Source organism: Lutra lutra, chromosome 1, assembly GCF_902655055.1.
Source record: "Lutra lutra chromosome 1, mLutLut1.2, whole genome shotgun sequence".
NCBI classification, from domain to species: domain Eukaryota; kingdom Metazoa; phylum Chordata; class Mammalia; order Carnivora; family Mustelidae; genus Lutra; species Lutra lutra.
This window is the reverse complement of record NC_062278.1, coordinates 150,491,422-150,518,285: the sequence shown is the minus strand read 5'-3', so window position 1 is coordinate 150,518,285 and position 26,864 is coordinate 150,491,422. Positions and strand designations below refer to the sequence as shown.

The following is a 26,864-nucleotide window of genomic DNA, read 5'->3' as shown; positions in this document are numbered from 1 at the left end:
ACCCCCAGGGCAACTGTGAGACATGAATGGGATAATATAGATGGACAGCGCCTCCAATAGTGTTTGGCTCATAGTAATAAATGTTACTTTTTTTTTTTAAGTTATTATTCCAGGAGTGCTTGGGTGGCTCTATCAGTTAAGTGTCTGACTCTTGGTTTGGGCTCAGGTCGTGATCTCATGAGTCATGGGGAGGAGCCCGTCAGGCTCTGAACTCAGCAGTCTGCGTGAAGAGTCTCTCTCTCCCCCTCTACCCCCACTCACACACACATGCACACACATGCTCTCTCGAATAAATAAATAAATCTCTTTTTTTTTTTAGTTATTATTTCAAGGGGTGCCTGGCTGGCTCAGTTGGTAGAGCATGCAACTTTTGATCTCCAGGCTGTGAGTTTGAGCCCCATGTTGGGTATAGAGATTACTTAAAAGTAAAAGAAAAAAGAAAGATAAAGAAAATTCCACGTCCAGAAGGTTGCACTGGAGAGGCCCACCAAACATTCAAAAGTAATTATTCCTCATGCCCTTATGTATTTAAACAAGAAGACACCACCACCTGGAGGCTGAGGGACCCCCAGCAGGTTGCTGTTTCCATTAACCATAAGCATCAGAGACCATTTCTAAGGGTGAAATAAAAGACTTCTTGGATCTCTAATAAGATGTCAGACAATCTGAGTAACTGAGAGTTTCTGGGGGAAATTTTCACTGGGACGGGGTGGAGGGGGAGAAATAGGATTTACTTAGTTATTTGTGACTCATGTGTCATGACCCTTCCACATGCCAGGCAGAACAATTCATAGAAGAGGAACTCCCTTACCCAGGGAGTTTGTAGCCAGTAACAGTATGGGGCAATGAAGTCAGGTAACAGAGGGAGATGTGATTGTCAACTCAGGGAAGGCTTCCTGGAGGAGGGGCCATCTTAACCAAACACGAAAGGATAATGAGCCGTTAACCAGCCATTGGTAGCTGGAGAAGAGAGTTCAGATAAATACTCAGAGGCATGATGTATCAGAGGACATGAAGTTTATTGAGGCTTGAGCACGGGGGTCCAAAGGAGGGGAAGCCCCATCATGTTAGATGAGGCTGAAGAGGTTGCGAGACAACATGGCAAAGACAGGCAGGTCCCCTCCTGTGTGTGCACCCAGTCCTACACCTACATTGCAAATGTCTTTGTGCACCACACTTCAGGCTTAGCTCTCTTCCCAGACCGGAAGAGCCTAGTGGGAAGAAATTACTTGTGGAAACTCTGCAGTCAAGGTCATGCTGCCTTGGGTTTGAATCCTAACTCTGCCACCTACCAGTCTGTGAATTTGGGAAGTTTCTGAGGCCCCCTGGGACACTGTTTCCCTATCTGTAAAATGAGGATGAAAACTTGGACCTATGCTTCCTAATCCAGTTATCATCTGCAGCATAGCAAACCACCCAAAAGGTTAGAGACTTACAGGGGTGCCTGGGTGGGTCAGTGGGTTAAAGCCTCTGCCTTCGGCTCAGGTCATGATCCCAGCACCCAGGGATCGAGCCCCACATCGGGCTCTCTGCTCGGTTGGGAGCCTGCTTCCTCCTCTCTCTCTGCCCGCCTCTCTGCCTACTTGTGATATCTGTCTGTCAAATAAATAAATAAAATCTTTAAAAAAAAAAAAAAAGGTCAAGGACTTACAAACGTTCGTTACTATCTCATATGGTTCTCATGATTTGACCTGGCTCAGCCGTGCCATTCTCCCTTGGAGTCTCATGCAGTGGGAATCAGATGGGAGTCAGGGCTTGAGTCATGTGAAGGCTCAATTGTGCTGGATGTTCTAGAAGTTTCTCTCCCATGTCTGACAGTTGATGCTGGCTGTGGACAGGGAGCTCAGCTACGGCTGTCACATGGAGTGCCTGCATGTAACCTCTCCACGTGGCTTGGGCTTCTCAGATCATGACAGCGGGGTTCTGAGAGGGAGCACTGCAGCGAACATTCCAGGAGGCAGGGCAAGGACGATGCCAGGCCCATTAAAGGTTTTGCCTGGGACTGGCACATAATCGATTCCTCCATATTCTAGTGGTTAATGAGTTCACAGGACCTGCCCAGATTCTAGAAGGCTGTAAAATAATCTCCACCATTTGATTAGGAAGTTGTATGGTGACATTGCCAAGCCATCTTTTGAAAATACACGCTGCCATGCCTTCCATGAAGATTCGATAAATTAAAGCATGGAAAACTCTCGGCACTATGCGGAGCACAGAGCAAGTCCTCTGAAGTACGCAGGCTCTTCTTGGCCTTTATCCTGACACCCTCAGCACTAATCACAATGCCCGGCACAAAATAGTGCATCTTTATTACTTTTCTATTTGATAGTAGACAAACTATTTACCACTTATTTATGTTTAATTGCTAGGCAGCCCAAGAATGATTGTGATTCTCATTAAATGGGTCAGATCAATTTCACTGTTGTATTCAAGCAAAATCAAGTCTGAACACGCATTTTCCATCTGCATTCTTCGTTGTGCATGCAGAATCATCCTCTACTTGGCAATGGGGAAAAAGTGAGAGAAACTATGTCTAGAGAGTCAAGAAAAGAGCAGCACAGAAAGAGTGTTGGACTCAGAGGTAGCTGTCCTTGGTGTTCAGGCGCCTTGGAGCCGCTCTGGGCATGAATCTCCGTATCGGCAAAGCGGAGGGCAACGCAGCTTTCCTCCCAAGGCTGTTGTGAGGCTACACTAAATGAGATTATGTTTGTTTGGACATTTGGTACAGGTTAGTGGAATGTGAAACAGGCTGGGATGAAAGCTGGTTGGGGCTGGCAGGTTAGGGCACTGGCAAACAGGTGCAAACAGTATTGTAAGCCAGGAGCTAGCAAAAGACAACAAAATAAAACAAAAGCAAAAACCCAAACACCCCCCCCCCCCAAAAAAAACCCACAAAAAACAAAAAACAAAAACCTCGGGGCTGCCTTTGGTTCATGCTTGCCCACTTGGCTTATAACTCTCAACCCGTTTATGTGCCTTGTCCCATGTCCTACAGAAAACCAAGACAGGTCCGTGCATAACTGAGGGACGAGAACGACTGCCAGCGGGCGCCTGGGTGGCTCAGTGGGTTAAGCCTCTGCCTTCAGCTCAGGTCATGATCTCAGGGTTCTGGGATCGAGTCCCGCATCAGGCTCTCTGCTCACAGGGAGCCTGCTTCCCCCTCTCTCTCTGCCTGCCTCTCTGCCTACTTGTGATCTCTCTCTGTCAAATAAATAAATAAAATCTAAAAAAAAAAAAAAAAAAAGAACGACTGCCAGCGCTTGCTGGCCCAGCTGTTTGTCCTCCGTTCCAGCCTGCATTTGAGAATTTGGCCTGAAACTGCACAGGTGGCTCCTCATTCTCTCCCCGTCCTGCCCAGCGTGTTTCTAGAAAAGCCACCATATGGTGGGTTGTCATTGAGCAGACTGATAGCCACTGATGTTTGTCTACTCCAGTATGATTGGCGAGGTGAGGTTTGCTGTCGGCCAGTGCGCACACGGTGACGTTTCACGCATCAGGCAGTGAAGCCCAGTCTGGGAGAGTTTTCTCTCATTTTGTTGATTTCCTATGTGCTTGCCATGCCTCCTTCGTGCGGCTGTAACTTACAGACGAGCAGGTTCCCCATGCTTTGCGGCTGTACATTTTAGGAGTGGTAGGGCGGGGGGAGGACACCTTATTTCCTTATGTAGTGGAGGGTCTGCACAAAGCTCCTGGTTTTGTTTGCTTAACCTCTGGAGTAAGGGCATGGGAGTCTGGCTGCTGGTCTGCCCAGAGGTTAGGTTGTCTGAAGGTCAGCGTTTCTCTTTGTTAAGGGCATGGGTACCGCCTGTCTTTGGTAATAAAGTAACATACAAATACAAGGAATAGTTTGCTTTTCATGCTAAGGTTTTCTACCAGAATCACTATTCCTTCTATGAAGTTATCAGGGGGAGGGGGGTGGGAGAAGAGGTGGGGGCAGGAGAGGGGAGAGGCTCTTTTTCCTACTTTCTCCATGGAATCTTTCATAAATGAGAGAAATGGTGGCCAAAGAGGATTCTGCTTCCCTTCAAATGGAGACGGACGATGGGTATAGTCCCCTGAATGGTTTTCATGCAATTGCTCTGGGGGCCACGGGTCCACCTTCATAACCGGGAGGTGAAGATGTTAATTCTCCCACTAATCATGAGGATCCTGGTTTTTCCAACCCCCTTGAAACCACTGCCTGCTCTTGTCTTTGACTGAAAAATATTTGCTATTTCCTGCTCCTTATAGAAAATTCGGAGAGATTAAAAACAACGAAGAAAATAAAAATCACCCCATGATCCCACCACTCTTTATAATTTGGTTTGCTCTGCCTTTTGTCAACTCCAAGTGATACTATCGATGCGCTCTAATAAAAATTCCTCAGTTTTCAGTCGCAGAATTGATTTGTGTGTTCATAAAGGACTTATTTTTCTCCATTCTGTAATTTTAGAAAGACAGCCCTTTAACAACTGATCTTCAATTTAATAACCAATTTAGCAAGCGCAGTTCAGCACAGCTTGCGAAGGGTGTTAAAAATACAAAGTTAAATCATTAATGATGGCGCTAATCAATTCTGATTTGGAATAAATTTGGGAGGGAATGGGTTGTAGTGCATTCATTTCTAAAGGCTCATTCAATGGACTTATTTATTTAACCATTCTTCTGTTAGGGTTTTAGGCTAATGCCTTTTTAATTTTTGTTTTTATTTTAAGACAACTCTATGCCACATGCAGAGCTCAAACTCATGACCCTGCAAACAAGAGTTGCACACTCTACCAACTGAGCCAGTCAGGCACCCCTGTAGTGTTGTTTTTTTTTTTCCCTGCCATACATAAGGCCAGGATTAACATCTTTGTGCATGAACCTCAGGCTCTTAAGAGAAGCATGCCCAAATCCATGGGAGAGAGTTTTTTTTTTTTAAAGATTTTATTTATTTATTTGTCAGAGTGAGCACAGGCAGACAGAGTGGCAGGCAGAGGCAGATGGAGAAGCAGGCTCCCGCTGAGCAAGGAGCCCGATGCGGGACTCGATCCCAGGACACTGGGATCATGACCTGAGCCGAAGGCAGCGGCTTAACCAACTGAGCCACCCAGGGGTCCCGGGAGAGAGTATTTTTTTTAAAAGCTCTACTTATATATTGCCAAAGAGATTTCTGGAAATGTTGTACCACTTTATTCCCCCACCCTGTGCAGTTTCCACCTTCTTTTTTTCCTCCCACTACTGATTTTTTCAGGTGGTTGGGCTGGGGGAGCTGCAGACTGGGGTAAGAAGGCCTGCAAGATGTCAGCCCAGGCTCTTCCAATTACTCGCAGTGTAACCTAGGACAAACCGCGGATACCTAATGAAGTCTCAACTGTCCTTATCAGATATGCGGCGGTGGACACCTGCTTTCTCTAAGACACAGATGTTCTGAGGACAACCAACACCTGTATGAAAGCAACTCATCAAGTATAAAATTGTAAGCTGACTCATATGAAATTTCTGTAGGTCAAAGAGTCTAATTTGGCAAGTTCATGAGTTCAACCTAAGGCTGTATCATTAAGTGTTTGGAGATTATTCGGTAATTAGTCATTTATGCCTTCCAGAAACCAATCAGCTAGTTGTGTGTTTTCCCAGGTACCTCGCCCTAACCTAACCAGCCAGTGGCTCTCATGACTAAGTGCTTTCTGACATTAGTTTTCAGGCACCATGAGTGGAGCCACAGATTCAGTTCTTCACCTGCAGGGAGGTCCCTGGTGGCCCACTCCATGCTGGCCCCCCTGCATGCGCAGAGCACTCACTTACCCAGCCTCTCCCCTCTCTTGCCCTCACCTCTTCTCCCTGCCCCCGATAACTTCATAGAAAGAATGCTGATTCTGGTAGAAAACATTAGCATGAAAAGCAAATTTTTCCTTATATTTATAAGTTACTTTATTACCAAAGACAGGTGGTACCCATCCACTTAACACTGACAGCCCCGGCTTCACAGCCACGCTCAGCCTCTTTGTCTTCTAACCTGTGGATCCTTCGAGGTCTTCTGGGACTCTGCAGTCATGTCATGTCATGTCCCAGCATCTTCACTGTGGCCGGCATTTACTGAACACGTACTATAGTCCATGCACCACGCTGAGATCCAGAGGGTAGACGGAGATGAAAATGCACTACCTTGCCCATGCAACACATCGCTGACCAGATAGGGATAAACCATTCAACAGTATGGCAGAGGAGGACAGGGGCCTCAGGACATTTCAAAAGGCCCCCTAGTATTTTTCTTTTAAAATTAACTTTACCTTTTTAAAAATAAATATAACGATAATATATAATGTCAATACAAATAATGAGAGAGAGAGAGACAGAGAGAAAGAGAGCACAAGCAGGGGGAGTGGAAGGGGGAGAAGCAGACTTCCCATTGAGCAGGAAGCCCAACACAGGGCTCTATCCCAGGACCCTGGGATCATGACCTGAGCCAAAGGCAGATGCTTAACCAACTGAGCCACCCAGGCTCCCACTAACCCTTACTCTTACTGGGTTAGTTTCTTTGGCACTAAGGACCAACTTACTTCCAGAGAAGGAAGTCATCTCTCAATGGCTAATTAGATGACTAACTGTCTTTGAGATGCAACAAAGGAGAGTTTTCATTATAAGTTAAAATGATAGGTCATACTGTTCATGTTTCCTTCATAGGCAGTCTTAATATTGCAATGACCAAAGTCAGGTCGTGAAAACTCCTTTGAGTGTCCATTCCCCTGCTGTTTCTCTCCCTAGGATCTTTCCATGTTATCACCATCCTTAAACAACAGCTTTGGAAAGGCCTACGTCAGTCTCTCAAGCAGACTCTCAATTCTTCCTTTCTCTCCCCACCACCCTTTTTTTTTTAAAGATTTATTTGATAGTGAGAGAGAGCTCGGGCACGTGTGGGGAGGGGCAGAGGGAGAGGGAGAATCCCAAGGAGATCTCCACTGAGCACAGAGCCCGTCCTGGGGCTCAATCTCATGACCCTAAGATCATGACCTCAGCCGAAACCAATAGTCAGACGCTTAACTCACTGTGTCACCCAAGGAGCTCCCTTTTTCTACCTTCCTACTGCTAAATAGTACTGGAACTAACATTGACCTACACCATCATTACTGTCATCTCCTTAGAGCCTGTGGCAACTACTGGAAAGTACATCAGAACCAAGGCGTTACACATTTGCTTGAAAGCCATGTGCCAGGATGTCCTGTGCATTGGTTAGGGTGCCTGCTGTTGGAAGTAACAAGAATTAGTTTAAGCAAAGTGAGTATAATTGCTCATGTCATTGCAAAGCCCAGAGTGTGACAGCATGGATTCAGTGGCTCAATGATGTAACCAAGAAGTTTCTTTCCCTCCCATAGCCCTTCCTTCCAGTCCCCTTCATCCTATGACTGGCTCCCCCTTGTGGTCACAAAATATTTACCAACAATTTCCCCATCTACTCATCGTTGGCCACCTTCCTCAGTTTCTGAAGTCATCACCTCCCGGTTGCCAAGCATTTTCCCTCAAGCCCGGTCCTCTTCTGTATAGCAAACACCTAAGTTCACCTACCCTCTAACTTGTAAGCAGATTTATTCTAATCTTGCCCATTACTCTCAGTCAGCCACATGGGGACAGTCCTCCTACCTTCCTTCACAGGAACCCACAGTTGGCAGCACACTGCCAGAAATTCCACATAAGGCCAAGTGAGCAAATGCTTCTGAGGTTGTCTACAGAGTATGTGCCTGCTCACACATCCCAGCTTTATACATCTGAATTCTTTTTTTCTGCGAAAAATCCATCTTTACAATTAAAATGATAATTGTCTAGGGGATAGAAATACAGACTTTAAATTGATTTTCTACCCAGGGCTGTATCTTCTATTAGTATTTTTGAGTGTCTGTGCTCTATGCAGAGATCACTTTATGTATTTAAACGCTTTTGCATGCTGATAGCTTGAAGGGATTTTTCTGTGAAAGCAGCAACTTTCAAATGTACAAAAATAATTGATATTGAACAGTGTTGTCTCTAGGTTTTCTTATAGTTTTCAAATATTGGCTAAATACTTATCTTTTGAGGGCTATGAGTTGGACCTTGCAATGGAGAGAGATTAATTGCCCAAAGTGTGTCATTGATTGGCCATAAGTGAGTAAATACATCAAACTCAAAACCCAGCCAACTCCACCAAAGAGGACATGATGGTTTGGGGAGGGCAGCTGGTGAGCATGGATGACGGAGGACAGTTTGAGCACATTTTATACTGTGCCTGTACTAATACTTTTCAAACTCCAGAAACCTAATCTTTTTGTTATGTTGGCTGTATTGCATGTGGCTGTTTGTTTTTCTTTCTTAGGAGAAAAACCGAAGCAGTTCAAAACTTATAGCTTCATCTGAACAACAGAGAATCATTTTGTTGTCTAAAAACCCACACTCAAAAATTCAAGAACAAAGCCAGTATTCAAAAGAGGAAATAAGAATTTCCTTTCAGTTAAAAAATCGTGTATTTCTGGGTTTTGTTCTGTTTTTGTAGCAAACGTTCAGGACTACACAAATGGTCAAACTCCTGAAAAACCACGAATACAAACACCAAATGCCTCCGCAAGGACACAAACAAGTACTGTTCTCTTGAAATCGATCTCCTTGGTGCTACTGGTTCAAGAAAGACCTATAGCTGTGGTATCCTTGGAGAACATTTCAAAGCGGTTTATGGAACTTTTCACTGCAGAGGTTACTGCCTATCAATGGGGCCATGATTATAGAAATCACACACACACACACCCCCCACAGGGGGTGGGGAGGACATAACACAGGCTTCTTTCTTGATGGCTGTTTCCAGAAGTTTCCAGAAACAGACACATCTGGAGGTTAGAGTTTGTCTGCCTTGTGTGGAGCTTTGGTTGCAATGCAACATACTTAAAAACACCCAAAGTATATGGAAGATGAATATGCCTTTGTGAGTGAGAGAGAGAGAGAGAGATGAACAGAGAGGCAAAGCACACCAATTCTGGCTAGTGATTTCAGCTTTTCTTGCAAAATCAGGCAAGTTGAGAGGGTGTCCTGGTGATGGCTGGGGATGCAGCTTCCCTTGGACTGCAGCCCAGGTCATCTGCACATTGGACTCAGAGTGGCCCCTTGTATCCCCCCAACACCCACCCACTCCCACCCATCGGGACCCCAATTCACCTTATGCCGGGTGCCCCCCCTCCCCACTAGCTATTTGGGTCCAGAACTGTGGGTGGGTCTGTGGTGGATGTTAGTCACTGAAGCAATCTCAACTCTCCTATATAGAGGTAAACAGAACTGGGAGAAGAACTTATAGTTAAACAGGAAGACCAACCTAACAACTGACAGGGGAGAGAAACAGCGCTGGGAGAGTAGAGGCCATGGGAGTTATGCCCACAGAGTGCGAGCAACTAAGACTTTTCACTGTCGTCAACTATACTAATGTTTCTGTGGTTTTTTGTTTTTCAACAGAAGCCCACATTGAAAAAATCACCCAAGATACACTGCCGTGCCAGCAAGAACCACCCTGCCTCAACACACACCTGCCTAGCTGCCTGGGGTTCTTCCCACCATCTGACAGTCTTTAACAGTGGGGCCATAAAATGTAAGTTCTGGAGACTGGAGACATCTTGATCGGGTATTTTCCACAAAGTACGGTACACGTGTCACTGTGGGGTCAGCAGGTATCTTAAGGTACCTGCAAGTATTTAACGGTTTAATGGTTATACACTTATTTTAATATATATTAGGAAACAATAACCACACAGCCCATCAGTCTGGGCACTCAGCAGCATCACTCAGGGCAAGCTTGTTACCGAGCTCCAAGGCCATGTCTCATTAGATGCCTTCTGGGCCAGCTGGTTGGCATGTGGGAATCGTGGCCGCTGATGACCCCCGAAGCCTTGGGGAGACGGGTCTCTCCTACTGTCCTGGCCTGGTGGCTGCGGACAAGGGTGTCTGGACAATACTACCACTGGGCAGTCTTGTGAGGATAAAGATTTACCCACAGCCCCCAACCCTGGGCTTTGGCAGTAGGTCTCCTTTCTCAAATCAGACACCTTACCCCAGATTTTGAAACATTTAATTCAGAAAAGAATCTGGCATTTTAAAAGTTAAGTTTACAAACTTGACACAGTCGTAACATCAGCAATTTACCTATTTATACATTGTCTAAGAAAATAAGGTCCATGGAGACATCAACAAGATATTTAAGAGTTCATTATAAGCTACAACAATTTGCAAGTAAGTATCCAGTTTAATTGTAACAAACCACTGTGAGCAAATTTAACTAAGTATATAAAAACATTAGTTAAATACAATTCTCTGGAAATATACATTATACCTACAGTTTGTTGTTGTTGTTGTTTTTTACAGTGAGATTCTTCTTGTTTTCTCCTTTCTTTAAAAATTCTCAAAATGGCAAATCACTGTATGGTCCTGGATCTCCAAGCTATAAAACTGAAATATGTGTTTCCAGCATAGCAGATGGTAACCAAAAAGGCAAAGAACTGGAGAAAACAGAGCATAACAGAAAGAGGGCTTAGGGCACATTCTAATTAGCAGAAGTTATCATTTCACCTCCATTGAATCAGGCACTTATAGCATCCCTTGACTCCAGGCTTTCTCATCTAAAATTGCTTTATTGGTTCAATTACCTTCCTTCTGAAATGATCCCTGGCTATGTTGGTTGTTTCGGGGTTTTTCTGTTTTGGGGCTTGGCTTTGCTTTTCTTTGTTTCTTTCTTTTTTTTTTTTTTTTGAAACATATCTGGAAAGCTTGTAGTTTTGCTCAAATAACCACAGGGTGTTCACTTCGGGGTAAACATGGTGTTTGTGTATCTGAGAAAAACACATGTACTCCTAATTTAGTACAGACAGTTTTAGACCAGGGCTTAACCTCAGATTGCTATAGGGTCAGTTAAATAAAGGAGTTGAGTGTGTGGGAGGAAGCGATGAATCCACAGGGTATGAAGGGTGAGCAGGGAAAATGCAGGCCCTTTGGAAGGGCAGCCATCGGGCAGTTCTGGCTGGTTCCTGCTGCATGATAGCTGGAGCCCAGTGCTGTTAAAGCTTGTGATTTAATTTTTTTTTTTTTTTTTTTTTTTTTTTTAAGTAGGCTCCATTCCCAGCATGGAGCTTAATGCAGGACTGAACTCACCAGACCCTGAGGTCAACACCTGAGCTGAGATCAAGAGTCAGACACTTAACTGACTGAACCATGTACACCATGCTCTCTACCTTTAAATAGAGATTTTCAAATATAAATATAAGAATATAAGAAACAGGGGAGGCGGGGTGCCTGGGTGGCTCAGTCGACTGATCTAGCGTCCAGCTCTTGATCTCAGCTCGGGATCATGAGTTCAAGACCCATGTTGGGCTCCAAAATGGGCATGGAGCCCACTTTAAAAAAAAAGAAGAAGAATATAATGAACGGCTGTATATTCTCGATCAGTTTTAACATGATCATTTTGGTATTCCTATCTAACCTCCATCCCCCCCAACCCCATCCCCACCAATTACTTCTTTTGGGAATGGAATATTCTAAGGCCAATCTTAGAGAAACTTCTAAAACTCATTTTTAAAATCGAACTACAATACACATTTATGGTGTAAATATGCAAAGAGTATGGAAGCACATATAAAAAAGGCAGAAGCCCCTCAGGCAGCTCCCCCCACCACCTACCCAACCGTCTCTGGAAGGAACTTCTGCTGGTGTGTGCTTTCCTAAGCATTCTCATTGCATAAACAAACATCTCCACTTCTTAAGTAAAAATAAAATCATAGTGTGCTCATTTTTTTTTTTGCAATTATCTTCCCACTTGAACTGTAGTCAGTAGAATTATTCTCAGACTGTCTCAAATATTTTTTCTTCCTCAAACACTTATCTTGTTCCGGCTATTTGACTTTCACTCAAGCTGGGTCATTTAGCCCCTGCTCACTTCAGGCCATCAGGAGGCCCCAGTCATTTTTGCAGCTTTCCAACCAACAAGCTAATTGCCAGAGTGTTAGGAGCGCAGGTGAGGCTTTCCTGCCCCCACAGATGGCTTGGTCCTCCTCCTGGATCCCCAGCCCCTCTGGGAGGAGGAGACTGTGACCCTGACCACATGGGAGGGGGGGCAGGGCAGGTGAAAGGGCTTGGTCACTCACCGATGAGGCTGCCCAGCTGTTGAAATTGTGGCTGTCCCTCTCGGGGAAGACAGAAGATGCGTCCACCACAGCTGCTGAGAGGTATAAGACGAAGGCACTGCCATTAAAGCACAGACCCTGGGGGAGACAGGGAGGTGGAGAGGTCAGGAAGCGTGGAAGGTCTGGCACCTCTGGATTGCTCGAGAACTGCACACCAGGTGTGGTAAGAGGTGCATCTGGACACTTGGAGGGGGCAGGGATGAGGAATCTGAGAAGCAGCTTATCTGTGCCTCCGGGCGGAGGGGGCTTCCCACCAGCTTATACACGGCACACCCAGATACCCCTCACCTGCCCGCAAGACCCCCAGGCTGCTTTGCTTGTCCCTTCGGCCACCTCTCTCTCTTTCAATTTGCTCTCGATCCTTGCTTCATCCAGATTTCAGCCTTGGCAACCTACTGGCTGAGGAAGGCTAGCAGCTGGGGGCCCCCCCATGAGGATGGTGGCCCCAGCTGCCATGGCACTTCAGCACCTGTCCCGGACCCAGAGCTGGGAGACAGCTCTTCCCAAAGCAGCCCCAGCCGACTTCTATTCCCCTCAGGCTAAGCAGCAATCCTAGCAGCAACTTCTTAAAAATGAAGAGAACATTATACATATTAATAAAGCCCTCTGGGAACTAATCTCACCCCTGGCTTCATCTAATTTTTTCCTATTCTTAGAGAAGAGAGAGATGTAAATCCAAGTAGATATTTGGTTTTCGGTTATAGTTAAACTTCAGGAAATCATACTGTGAAATGTGCAAAACTTGATCCTGTCTGTAGAAGGGGGAGAAGTGGGGATGGGATGGGGCAAAACCAAGGCAGAAAACCAATGCTTTTTACAGGTAGGAAAAGGATGGCTCTCAGAGGTAGGCCACCAAGGGTCTAACAGCCCTCCCTCAGTAATTCAGAGAGACAGGAATGGATAGGGGGGAGGGGGAAGCAGTTTATTTTTCTTCTAGAAGAAAGAAAGGCACATAGAATTTTCAAGAGGCAGGTCCTCACATTCTGAGGTGGGCTGTGTATCCCTCCGACCACCTCCACACTTTACTGACATTGTTCTGGGTTAAGGAGATTAACCTTTATGATAAAGGTCAGTCCCAGGATTCAGGCTGCCCATGAAGCTCGCCTGCCATGAGAGACGTGCCCCCTGGGGCGCCTGGGTGGCTCAGCTGGTTAAGTGTCCGACTCTTTGATTTCCACTCAGGTCATGATCTTAGGTATCTGGGATCAAGCCCTGCACTGGGCTCCCCACTAAGCAGGGAGTCTGCTTGATATTCTCTCTCTCCCTCTCCTCTCCCTCAGTCCCTCCCCCTCACTCTCTCTCCCTAATAAAGAAGTCTTTAAAAAAAAAAAAAAAAAAAAAAGGTCCCCAGGAAGCCCTGGTTTCCCTGGATGATTCATTATGTTTGCTGGTTGTGGGGTTTTCTTGGCCCCCTGAATATTTATATTTATATATTTTTTATAGTTATATATTTTTTAAACTAGTGGTTGCTTTTTTCTTTTTTAAATTGCACATTACCTCTGGAGTTTTGCACATTTATTATTTGCCAAGTAAAGGACTTCCTTTTTTTTTTTTTTTTCTTAAATGCTGAAACAGTTCAATGTCGTTACCTCTGAGGGGTGTGAGACTTCAGTTTCCGTTTTGCAGCCTTTTATGGGTAGCGGTTAAGCTTACTCATTTAATAAATTAGCCATGTAATACATTTAAAACATTAAAATGCATAAGAAAAAAAATTAAAAAGTGGGGCGCCTGGGTGGCTCAGTGGGTTAAGCCACTGCCTTCGGCTCAGGTCATGATCTCAGGGTCCTGGGATCGAGCCCCACGTCGGGCTCTCTGCTCGGCGGGGAGCCTGCTTCCTCCTCTCTCTCTACCTGCCTCTCTGCCTGCTTGTGATCTCTCTCTGTCAAATAAATAAATAAAAATCTATAAAAAAATATAAAAAAAGAAAAAAAAAGAAAAAGAAAAAAAATTAAAAAGTAATGCACGTTCATGGTAACCAAACAAAATCCCGTCTGGACAGAATAATCTGGAGTAGAAAATCAGTCTACTCCTTTCACCTCAACCCTTTCCTCTGAGGTCTACACAAACACGGACTCTTACACAAACAGAGACAGAGTCAGGAAACTCAGTGGGGTTTCTCTGTTTCGTTGGGATTTTTTTTTCTTCATTAAGAAAGACACCAGGGACAATTTCACACATCAGTACAAACACAGGGACCTCAATTCTCGTCATGACATGAACACCTCAGAATTGAACTTTTCACCTGTTGATTGGCATTTGATGTTCCTAGTTTTCCCAGGATTATAAACACTGCTCTGAGTAATGTCTTTAAACATGGATATGGGGGCACTCCTGCATGTCCAGTACCCATACGAGGGGAGACATGAGTGAGAGAACTCCTGAGAGGCCAGCCTGGCCAGGACCGCCCTGACACAGGCTCAGGCCCTTGTCCCCACTGCTGCTGCGCTGCACAGGGAGTGGGAACACGACTCTGTACTAAGTGCGGCCCAATCGATTTTCCCAAGGAAACAAGAAATTCTATTTCCCTTGGAGAGAAGTGGGGAAGAGTTTCCTTCCCCCACACACCACCCAAAAGGGTCCCAACGGGTTCTCACAGTCTCTGTTCGGCTACCTCAGAGCCAAACCTAATGGCTCCCCCCATCTTTCTAGGACTCCCAAAATAAGTATGTCTGGGGGAATACCAGGTGTGGGAAACTAGTGAAAATAGGTGGAGAGAAGAAAGAAAAAAGAAGGGCAAAGAACCTGGATCTGAGATTGTTATAGAGGTTGGAAAAAGAGATCTGTGGGACTACAGAAGGGAAGGAGGGCAAGGCGAAGCTTCAGCGGGTTCTGGAACAGCCCAGAGTGTTTCGGAAACATGAGGGTGTACTGCTCCAGAGCAACAGGACCCGAGTTGGAGACTGTTCTAGCTGAACAACCATTAAGCTCCTCCAACTCAAATGCCAGTTCTCGCATCCCTGGGCCCCAGGGGTCATTGAACAAATACAGTGCCTCCCAAAAGGTTTCCAACTGACAGATGCTGGCGAGGATGCAAAGAAAGGGGAACCCTCCTACACTGTTGGTAGGAATGCAAGCTGGTGCAGCCACTCTGGGAAACAGCATGGAGGTTCCTCAAAAAGTTGGAAATAGAGCTACTCTACAACCCAGCAATCGCACTACTGGGTATTTACCCTAAAGATACAAATGTAGTGATCTGAAGGGGCACGTGCCCCTGAATATTTATAGCAGCAATGTCCACAATAGCCAAACTATGGAAAGAACCTAGATGTCCATCAATAGATGAATGGATAAAGAAGATGTGGTAGAGATATACAATGGAATACTATGCAGCCATCAAAAGAAATGAAATCTTGCCATCTGCAAAGACGTGGATGGAACTAGAGGGTATTATGCTGAGCGAAATAAGTCAATCAGAGAAAGACAATTATCATATGATCTCCCTGATATTAGGAATTTAAGAGGCAATGTGGGGGATTTGGGGGGGAGGGAAGGAAAAAATGAAACAAGATGGGATCAGGAGGGAGACAAACCATAAGAGACTCTTAATCTCACAAAACAAACTGAGGGTTGCTAGGGGTAGGGGGGGGAGGGAGAGGGTGGTTGGGTTATGAACACTGGAGAGGGTATGTACTATGGTGAGTGCTGTGAAGTGTGTAAGCCTGATGAATCACAGACCTTACCCCTGGGGCTAATAATAATTATATATGAATAAAAAATTAAAAAAAAAAAAGGTTTCCAACTATTCCCTTTTGGGAGAAGGTGGAGGGAGGCTATTCTTTTCTGAAATTTGATCCCTCTTTGGTATAAAATGTGCCCCCCCATAAAGGCACCCATAGATAAAAACCCTCAAACAGCCAGCCCCCTTGTTGACCCTCCACACTGTGTTACTGGGATCTGCCACTGACCAAACCTAACTGCCAAGAATGCTTCATCCCTTCCCAGTAGAGCGGAGGCAGGTTCTTCCAGTGAATTCCTGAAGACTAGAACCAGGGCACTTGTATCCCCTGGGAGCCAAGCAGACTCCAGGGCTGACAACTGTGGTTGGCCTCCTGGGACCTGCATCCCATTCCTACAAAAATCCTCTAGTGTCTCAGTTTCTTTACCTGACAAACAGAAATAATCCATTCCCTCTTTGCAGTTACTGGGAGGTGAAACGCTTTAAGATATGAAGGACCCAGCATGACCTCTGGCACTCAGCAGGGATTTCCCAATGGTGGCTGCTGTTGCCCACAGCAGGAGGCCACGCACACCGCCCTCTGCCCTGTGACACACACCCCCCTCCCTCCCCCCCCCCACCCCGCTCAGAGTGCTTGCAGTGAAGCCAACAGGGGTGAGGTGCAGAGGACGAATCCTCAGAAAAAGCTTTAGTGGAGGTCCTGGTGCTCAGTGCTCTGAGGACAAACTGTTTTGTTCTGCCTTGAAGTTTGAGCTCAGACCAGATTTGTCAGAAAGCACATCACAGCCTCTCCGGGTAGATGATACTGCCCAGGAGCTCAGAGGTGCTCTCGGCGGGAACCCGCGGTGGTTCCCGCTCCATGTAAAGGAAGGAGACAGTAAATGTGCACCTGTATTCTTTTCGGATGTGTTAAGGAAAATGCCTATTGTCAAACCAAGTCCAGTGCAAAGCTCATGCCTTATCAAGCAAAGAGATATATGGCGAAACTACCAGACTCTGTTTTTTGTAGTGTCCCTTGGGGGGTCTCCCAGTCAAGCTTCCAGGGGACTAAAAGACCCCATCTCTGAAATCTTAGATATTCCCCAAATGCTCCGAAAAACCAAAAGTAAATCCCAAAGTCATTTCACAGCGAAAACTGTCTAGCATGGACATGGGAGCAATGCAGTCTTTATCATTCCTTTTAGTGGGAAAATGCATGTATTTTGCAGAAACATTAACATGTCTGATTACAGTGCTGCTCCCAGACTCAGGGGGAGGGGTCAACTTATGTAATAAATGCACCAGATTACGTCTTCCTAAAATTTGAAAAAGAAAAACCGTGATTGCAAACATATCTGGCCTAAAGGTTCCAGGGAAGGGGTGTGGACCCACCCTGTGTTTTCTACACATTAGGTGCCTAAGAATTATCTGGAAAGCTTATAAAAGAGATTGCCAGACCCTCCATAGAGCTTCTGATCCAGTCGATCTGGGGCAGGGCCAAACATTTCCAATAAGCTCCCATGTGATGCTACTGGTCCAGGGGCTGCACTCTGAGCAGCGAGATTCTAGAAGGCTCAGTCTGGCACCAGAAGCCTATCGGGTGTCTCTGCAGAGTCCTGGTCCGCCTGACCCCTGTCATGCCTCAGTTAGTATGGGACATACAGTGGAGGCTAGCGAGCGTCCAAACCAGTCTGTTTCTACATGAGCCCCTGCTGGGCGCAGGTAATAAAAGACCCGAGACCTCCGTTGTTATACGTGAAAACTTTCCGCAGACCCTACTCAGGATGTCCAGTTAACACTGCTCAACCCACTCGTGAATGCAAAGGGGCTTCTCAGAGCAGGAAATAGAGCCCACCCCGCAAGCCGAAGTCAGACATGTTTGACCTGTAGCATCTGCCAGCAACAAAAGAAGTTTTTACAATTTGGCTATAAATATTTTAAAAGTGAAAGAGTTCACACAAAAGCCCAGATTTCTGGATTGCCTTAGGGAGGGAAATAAACAACAGATCTAACAATTCTGAGAGCCCGTTTGCAATTTATTTCTTTGGGAAGCGAAGAATATTCCTCAATTGGTTAAGATGCCCCCAAATTGTTTCTGGGTGGTGAGAATTCAGCACTCACTGAATTTACACTCACTTGCATGACCTGTCTGGTCTTTGCACACATGTGAGTGTGCAACCTGTAGGTGGAGGCTGACGGGCTTGCTTGATGAGATGAAGGATTCAACAACTCTAACGGGTCTACAAGTCCTGGTCTCCTGACTGCTGGTTGGGTTCTTATACATTACTCAGGCAGAAGCATGCCTGGAATGGAACAAGATCAGAAAAAAAAAGCTGGATGGAAATCGAGAGAGATGGACCCCAGCTGTGTGTGCATCTGGGAGAAGCTATGAGGCTCTAAATCTCAATTTTCTTATTTATAAAAGGAGGACACACTTCATGATGATGAATTCTGATCAAGCAAATCAAAGCATTCTAAAACTAGGAAGTGCCAGAGGGGAGCACTGTTAATTAAAAAAAAACAAACAAACAATATTTCAGGGTGCCTGGGTGGCTCAGCTGGTTGAGCAACTGTCTTCAGCTCTGGTCATGATCTTGGAGTCCAGGGATTAAGCCTCAAATCAGGCTCCCTACTCAGTGGTGGGGTGGAGAGGTCGGAGGGTGTCTGCTTCTCCCTCTGACCTGCCACCTCTCATGCTCACTCTCTCTCATTCTCTCTCTCAAATACATAAATAAAATCTTAAAAAAAAAATAAAAGCAATACTTCAATTTTTTTTTTTTAATTTTAAATAATCTCTTCACCTAACATGGGGCTCAAACTTACAGACCCAAGATTAAGAGCCTCATGCTCCACTTGATGGAATGAGCACTGGGTGTTAGAGGCAAATGATGAATCACTAAATTCTCTCCCTGAAACTAATAATATAGTACATGTTAACTAATCTGAATGTAAAGAAAGAATTAAAAACTTTAAAAATTATATATTTATATAATTAAAATATATATAATTTATAATTAGACTTTATATAAATTATATATTTATAATATATAAATATGCAATTAATTATATAATTATATAAAAATATATATACATATATATGTATGTGTGTGTGTGTGTGTGTATATATATATATCTATATATATATATATGCGCCAAGCCACTGGTCTGTGGACCATCCAAGCAGGCTCACAGAGAGGCCACATGTAGGTACTCTGGCCCTGGCCAGAGCAGTATCAGCTGCTAGACATGTGATGACTCCAGCCTCCAGCCACCTTCAAGCCATCCCAGCTGATGAGAGAAGCAGAGCTAGACTGTCCTATTGAGTTCCTCCCAAATCACAAATTTACCGAGCAAATCCAATCTTGTTACTGCTTAGGGGGAAAAAAAAGTCTCATGCTCTACCAACTGAGCTAGAGCATTCTTCTAATTTTTAAATATTTTTAATATTAAAATTATAATTTTTTTCAATTTTTATTTTAAATTTAAATAATTAAAATTTGAATTTTTATTTAAAACTTTATTTTTAAATTTCAAAATTTTATTTGAATTTAAAATTTACATTTTAGATTTTTAGCCACTGGGTAGCTCAGACGGTTAAGCAGCTGACTCTTGGTTTCAGCTCAGGTCATGATCTCAAGGTCTTGGGATGAAGCCCCATGTAGGGCTCCATTCTTAGTGGGGAATCTGCTGAGGATTTTCTCTCTCTCTCCCTCTGCCTCTGCCCCTTCCCCTGTTCTCTCGCTCTCTAAAATAAGTAAATAAATATTTAGTTTTTAAAAATTTTAATGTATTAAAAACGTTTTAAATATTTTAAAAATATAATAAGTTAATGAAAAATAAAGACAAAATAAACTATTTTAAAATATTTTGAAATTTAAAATTTTTAATGTAAAAGTCAGTGGAAGTACTTTTGGCTTAGAGAAGAGAGAGACCAGAGATGATATGGAGCAGAAGTCAGCAAACTATGGGCATAGGCCAAATCTGGCCCACAGCCAGTTTGTGGGAATAAAGTTTTACTGGAAAGATCATCACTAGCCATCAGGGAGATTCAAATTAAAACCACATTGAGATACCACCTTACACCAGTTAGAATGGCCAAAATTAGGAAGACAGGAAACAACATGTGTTGGAGAGGATGTGGAGAAAGGGGAACCCTCTTCCACTGTTGGTGGGAATGCAAGTTGGTGCAGCCACTTTGGAGAACAGTGTGGAGATTCCTCAAGAAATTAAAAATAGAGCTTCCCTATGACCCTGCCATTGCACTACTGGGTATTTACCCCGAAGATACAGATGTAGTGAAAAGAAGGGCCATCTGTACCCCAATGTTTATAGCAGCAATGGCCACGGTCGCCAAACTGTGGAAAGAACCAAGATGCCCTTCAACGGACGAATGGATAAGGAAAATGTGGTCCACATATACTATGGAGTATTATACCTCCATCAGAAAGGATGAATACCCAACTTTTGTAGCAACATGGACAGGACTGGAAGAGATTATGCTGAGTGAAATAAGTCAAGCAGAGAGAGTCAATTATCATATGGTTTCACTTATTTGTGGAGCATAACAAATAGCATGGAGGACAAGGGGAGTTTGAGAGGAGAAGGGAGTTGGGGGAAACTGGAAGGGGAGGTGAACCATGAGAGACTATGGACTCTGAAAAACAATCTGAGGGTTTTGAAGGGGCGGGGGGTGGGAGGTTGGGGGATCCAGGTGGTGGGTATTGTAGAGGGCACGGATTGCATGGAGCACTGGGTGTGGTGCAAAAATAATGAATACTGTTATGCTGAAAAAATAAAAAATTAAAAAAAAAAAGACTATCATGTTCATTCATTTGCAAATTGTCTACAGCTGATCTCATGGTGCAAGCAGAGCTGAGTAGTCATGACAGATTGTATAGCCCCCCGAAGAGAAAATACTTATTGTCTGGTCCTGTATAGCGGAAGTTTGCCAAGCCCTGATCCAGATAACATCCCTAGGAATTGAGACTCAGCAGGAGTGGAATGGAAGGTACCGCTCATTCCCGCATTTACCCACTTCCTCTCCTGTGACAGTCTCCAAGTTCTCTTCTTCCAAGTTCACAAGCACTTTGCTCAAGACACCCTTTTAAGACCCCTCTTTCTCCATGACAGCATTCCTTACATTCCCTCACCACCCTGGGCTGTATGCTCTCACCTGTGACTGTTCCTTCGAGGGGCTCCCCTTTTCTGATTCCCCACATCCAAATGAGTCTTTCCTCCCAGTGCCCACCCAGGGAGGCAGGACCCCAAATCCAGTAAGGCTGTGTATGCCGCCCAGGTGGCTCCAGGCACATCGACTGGTTTTACTTTCAAAACCACGTTCCTGAGAATCGTAGTGGAGAATCCTCCCTTTTGTATTTGGGAAAACCGTCAAGAGGCAGTCATTGTGTTTTGTGAAATCGAATGAGACCTGCTTTCTTGTGGGTTAACTTAGCTCTGAAGGCAGCTCCCAGGAGGAACAAAGCCAGGTACATTTTGAGCAGTGATGGCGCCGTGGGAAAGGCCTGCCAAGTTCATTTCTGTCTACAACCCACAAATATGCTATGCTTCAAATCTGGTTTATCAAGCAGTTATTGGGAACTGGATATTTTTCTGATATATTGGTTGAAAACAAACAAAAAGAGATTATCACTCTAGAGATCTGTTTCATACAGACACGTGTGGCACTAAATGCAGTTCTTTTGTTTCTTAAATCATACAGCTACTTCAAATTCCCCAACAAGATTACAAATGCTCCAAGGCAAGGGAGACCTCACCTTTTATCTCTGTGAGTTCCCCTTAGGATGTGCATGGTCAGTCTTCAAGATGACACTAAATGCCGGCTCCTCCTGGAAGAGTTCCCAGCTGTCCCAGCTAAGATGGTAACTTCCGTCACACTTTCTACAGGGTACCATGATGGGTTGATTTCATATGTTAGCCTGACTGGGCCACAGGTACACAGATATTTGGTCAAACCTTATTCTGGGTCTATCTGTGAGGGTTTCTGGATGAGACTAACATTTGAATCTACAGAGTGAGTAAAGCAGACTGCCCTCTCTAATGTGGGTGGGCCTCATCAAATCAGTTGAAGAACTGAACAGAGCAAGAAGGCTGAGTAGGAGGGAAGTGCTCCTACCAGACTGCCTTGAGCTGGGACATCAGTCTTTTTTCCTGCCTTTGGGCTTGATTTGAAACATCAGGTCTTCTTCAGTCTCAAGCCTGGTGGCTTTTGGACTAGAACTTAGAGCATCAGGTTCCCTAGTTCTCAGGCCTTTGGACTCAGCCGGGAACTACACCATCAGCGTTCCTGGGTCTCTAGCTTGTGGACAGCAGATCTTGGGACTTATCAGTTTCCACAATCATGTGAACCAACTCCTTCTAATAAATCTCTTTATACACACACACAACCTAAAGCCCATGCTTCTCTAGAGAACTCTAATACAGAATTTATATTGAGAGTGGGGTAGAGAGATTTTGGAACCAGGAGTGGGGTGTTGCTGTAACAAATATCTAAAAATATAAAATTGGCTTTGGAACTAGATAATGAGTAAAGGCTGCAGAATTTTGAAGAACATACTAGAACTATGGATGTTGAAGCTGATTAAGACTTTATTTATCTATTTGTCAAAGAGAGAGAGAGCACAAGAAGGGGAAGCAGCAGACAGAGGGAGAAGCAGGCTCCCTGCTGAGCAAGGAGTGGATGCAGGACTCGATCCCAGGACCCTGGGATCACGACCAGAGCTGAAGGCAGACGCTTAAATGACTGAGCCACCGAGGAGTCCCAAAAACTGGATATTTAAATGAGGAGATTTTTTAAGCAAAGTGTTCCTCCTGTTTATAGTAAAATGCACAAGGAGATAGATGAGTTAAAGAAGAAACTGTTAAGCAAAAAGAAGTAGAACTTGAATGTTTGGAAAGTTCTCAGCCTATCCATATTGCAAAAAAAATAAGAAAGCTTGGGATGCTGGGTAGCACAATTGGTTGAGCATCCAACTCTTGGTTTCAGCTCAGGTTGTGATCTCGGGGTCTTGGGATCAAGCCCCGTGTTGGGCTGTGCACACTCAGCATGGAGTCTGCTTAGGACTCTCTCTCCTCCTCTCCCTCCATTCTTCCCCCCAACTCTCTCTCTAATAAATTTTAAAAAACCTACTAAAAGAAAGAAAGAGCTTGCTCCAAAGAGAACAGTACAGGTGTGGCCAAACAACCATTTGATAAAGAGATCATGGATCCAAACCACAGATCTAATCATGGGTCAGCAGAAGCCAGAAACAGGTAAGGGATTATACCTGTGAAAGGGCTGCCATCTGAATGAAAAGGGTGGAGATGGGACAAAATAAAGGAGTGCTGCTGACTTCTTGAGATCTAAATGATAGAACCATAGAGCCATTTGGCTGTGAATATGTGCCAGTCTTCCAGAATAAAGAATGAATCACCTAAAGGCGATGCAGAGATGATCAGGCCCCAGGGGAAAGTTGGTTACTCCTCAGTTTCAAAGGGTTGGCCTGCCTCTCTGGGTTCTGTGTCTCAGGGGCAGGGTCACCCAGAAGATGCATAGGGGTGACAATGCCACCCCAGGAGGCCTAACGGCAGAGCACTAAACCAAAGAGGCTTATTCTGGAGACTTAAGATCCAATAGAATTTGTCTTGTAAGTTCCGGGCTTGCCTGGGACTCGCCTCCCCTTCCTTCTTCTCTATTTCTCCTTTTGGAATGGGAACATCTATCCTATGCCTGTCCCACCACTGTATCCTGGAAGTACAAAACTTGTCTAGTTTCACAGGCTCGCGGCTAGAGAGGAATTCTGCCTGAGGATGAACTGTACCTCCAATCTCATCATACTTGATCTAGATGACATTTAGGCCAAACTTTGGATCTTAGACTTCAGTCGATGCTGGAACGAGTTAAGACTTTTGGGGAGGTTGAGATGGAATGAATGTATTTTGCACATTTGAAGGGCATGATTTTGGGGAGGCAGGGACAGAATATTATGGACTGAATGTCTGTGTCCCCCCAGGTACACAGAAGCTCTAATTGACAACATGGTGCTATTTGGAGATGCTGCATCTGAGAGATAATTCGGGTTCGATGAGATCTGGAGGGTGGGAAGAGATGAAGGAGAGCTCACACTCTCTTTCTCTTCCATGTGAGGCCCCGGAAAGATAGCAGACACCTGCAACTCAGAAAGGGAGCTCTCACCAGAGACCAGCTCTACTGAAACCTGATTCCATCCTCTAGAAGAGTGAGAAATCAGTTTCTGTCACTTAAGCTACCCAGTCTGTAGTGCTTTGTTATGGTGCTGGAGCCAACTAAGACAGGTGCATTTTCTTATCTATTTCATCCCACACCATGTGTTCCTCTTAGTTTATCACACACCCAGTATGGTGTCTGAAGCCAACACAAGCATCCAATCACCCTTGACTGCACTTGCTTCCAAATATGAAGACACCCATTTATTTGAACAGCAGTTTCATTTTTCGTTCTAATTCTGCACACACTGCGCTTCCCAGCATCAAAGAGCTCTGTGTGCAAAAGGCTAAGGTCACGGCCCCAGGAGGGGTTTGAAGGAAGTGAGGTCTGCTGAGGCTGATGCCCTGACGTGCCTGTTTCTAGGTGATGGTGTTTATGGGGAATGAATGAAGAAGTGAACTTCTCTTCATTCAGTCTTCTGAGAACTGGTTTGCTATTTTGACTGAAAGAAATTCCTGGATGTTCCAGCATGGCCAGTTTCATACCCAGGTATAAAACACCTGCTGCACTGGGTTCTCCCTGGCTTTGTCCTCTGCTTTGCTGGCAGAGCAACAACCCTGAATTCCAACACTAGGAACTAGGAAGGACTAAGTTCCACCCTACCTAGCGGGCAGTGGACAAGACGACGACCCCTGGCTTCCTTACCACCGTTGTCCAGGGCACCTGGGGAATCCTGGTGTAGGTCATTGTAATGTAGATGATGAGGAAGAAGACGGTGAGGACCCAGTAAAATACAGCTACGAACATGACCCAGCCAAACGCAGGGACCCGGAAGTACTCGGTTCCAGCAATCAGCGTCCACACCAGCAGTCCCAGAACCTGTAAAATGGCAGAGGCAGTTCGAAAGAAAAGGAAGACACAAGAGGAAGGTAAAGAAGGAAGCAGGGAGAGAGAAAAAAAAATGTTAGGGTGCCATTTACAGCTTTTGTTCATATTCACACACACACATCACTTACGAATACAAAACAGGGGTTGCAGACTCATGTGCCCACAAATGCCAGGGAGGTACAAAAGATGAACGTGGTTGGCTGAACAGAGACCAGAAAACAAGAAAAACTGTGTCTGTTGTAAGGGGTGGTCTCTACTCAGCTCCAGCCAACTGTACTGGGCCAATCTTTTATTAAGTAAACTCTAGCCCCCAAGGTGGGACTTGAACTCATGACCCCAAGATCAAGAGTTACATTTTCCACTGACTGGACCAGGCAGGCTCCCCTGTTGTGGGTCAGTTTTGCTAGATCATCATCTTTATTTTCCCCTCAAGAAAACACAGAAAGTCAAGTCTATACAGAATCATCTTGATTTTTAAATGTTGGCACTAATAAGGAGTTCTGAAGCTCTAGGAGGGGAGAAGATACACACACCTGCTCACAGGCTGATGCTTGTCAAGAAACAAGACTGCAGGTCCACTTGAGGTGGTCCACGGAACTGATCTTCTCTCAAGGGAAGAACTTCTGAGGATTCCCCACCTGCCACCGCTGCCCCCGCTGCCCCCTCTGCCCCCTCTGCCCCGTCCCCCAGCAGATGGCAAATAATGCATGGCTTGAGAGAATTTTCAGAAAGGAGAACACCCGAGGGCCCAGTGCAGATGCTGGCATTGAGCATTTTAACATAAGCTGTGCATTTATTCCAGGAAGAGCCATCCAAATCTTCATGGCCGATGAGTAAGACCAAGCCCAAAGCCAAATCAATCTCCAATTGACTAAAGGAAGATTTCATCAAGGGAAAGGAAACCGATCTGAACTGTGGGCATCTTTAGTTCTGAACAAAGGAAGGCCAGCACAAAGGATGCATCTCACATTCCAGCACATTCCAGGGACCAGGACTTTATTCCTAGGTCATGAAAAAGTTAGTATCCCAACCATATCCCCAGGAGTCCAGAGCTGGCTCTAGCTGTTAAGGCTCAGGACAAATTATTTCATTTCTCTTTTAGCTTTCTTTGCGGCATATGGAACAAAATACTACAGGAATTTTAATCACAAATCTAGGAAGATTGTTTTCACTTATTTGTTTAACCTTTGAGAGCACTAAACTCTGCCAAAGCTTCCTGCTGTCAGGCCCCAAGGATGGGTGGGACACACATTGAACCAACCCTGTGGTTCTTAAAAGTCTAGTGGGGGGAAATATTTGAATAATTGTAATTGTGAAAAATGCTATAAAGGAACATGAAGGGTTTGGTATGGGTGTATAATAGAGAGATGCAGGCATGGGGAGTGTAAGGGAAGGCCATACTGCAGAATATCCTGAAGACCCAGGAAAAGCTAGCGAGACGGACAAGCAAGAAGACAGCAAGGGCAAAGGTCTGGGGGGCAGGGCTTTGCTGTCTTCTAGAACCTATAAGAAAGTATACTAAGTTAGGACACTGGTGCAAAATGTTTGAGAGGTCGGAGAGGGTGAGATTGTATGGGCCCAGGTGGCCTAGGGATTTTGTACCTTCTCCTAAGGGTGGTGACAGGTTGGAACAAGACAGTGATAGGACCAGGGTAAAGTTTTAATACTGTCACCAGCTAGACCCCAACACCTGACCTTTACTGCTCACCTGCTTGTAGCCACTGACCTCTGTCCCACATTTTTCCTTCAGCTCTGCTTTCTAGCTTATCTCTTAACTGAGGAAAAAGACCGAACGGGTACAACATCCTGTGATGAAAACTGAGACTACCCCTCAAGCAACAGCGAATGCTTGGACCCAGAGTTCTGGTGGCCCAGAACCCCCAGATCAGTTTGAACTTAAACCCCACTCATGCCTCTGCAGAGAGCCCACGGAGTGACCCAGGGAATGACTGACAGATACCTTTATCTCATTATAATACTAAATCTCCAGGCACCTGGG

The 26,864-nt window shown here is 45.0% G+C and overlaps 1 protein-coding gene across 2 annotated transcripts in view; it reads right to left on the bottom strand.

Moving 5' to 3' along the window:
- Positions 1-10,019: 10,019 nt before the first annotated feature.
- Positions 10,020-26,864, bottom strand: part of CMTM8 (CKLF like MARVEL transmembrane domain containing 8) — a 106,415-nt gene continuing 89,570 nt past the window's right edge. Inside the window, exons 2-5 of one of the 2 annotated variants that reach the window (XM_047739043.1) lie at positions 24,683-24,856; positions 17,085-17,111; positions 12,102-12,218; positions 10,020-10,463 (exon numbers count right to left, since the gene is read on the bottom strand). In XM_047739043.1, the coding sequence (XP_047594999.1) occupies positions 10,380-10,463; positions 12,102-12,218; positions 17,085-17,111; positions 24,683-24,856 (402 nt within the window). In that variant the 3' untranslated portion in view covers positions 10,020-10,379. The remainder of the gene's footprint in view (positions 10,464-12,101; positions 12,219-17,084; positions 17,112-24,682; positions 24,857-26,864) is intronic. The other variant, XM_047739050.1, reaches the window with a different exon arrangement.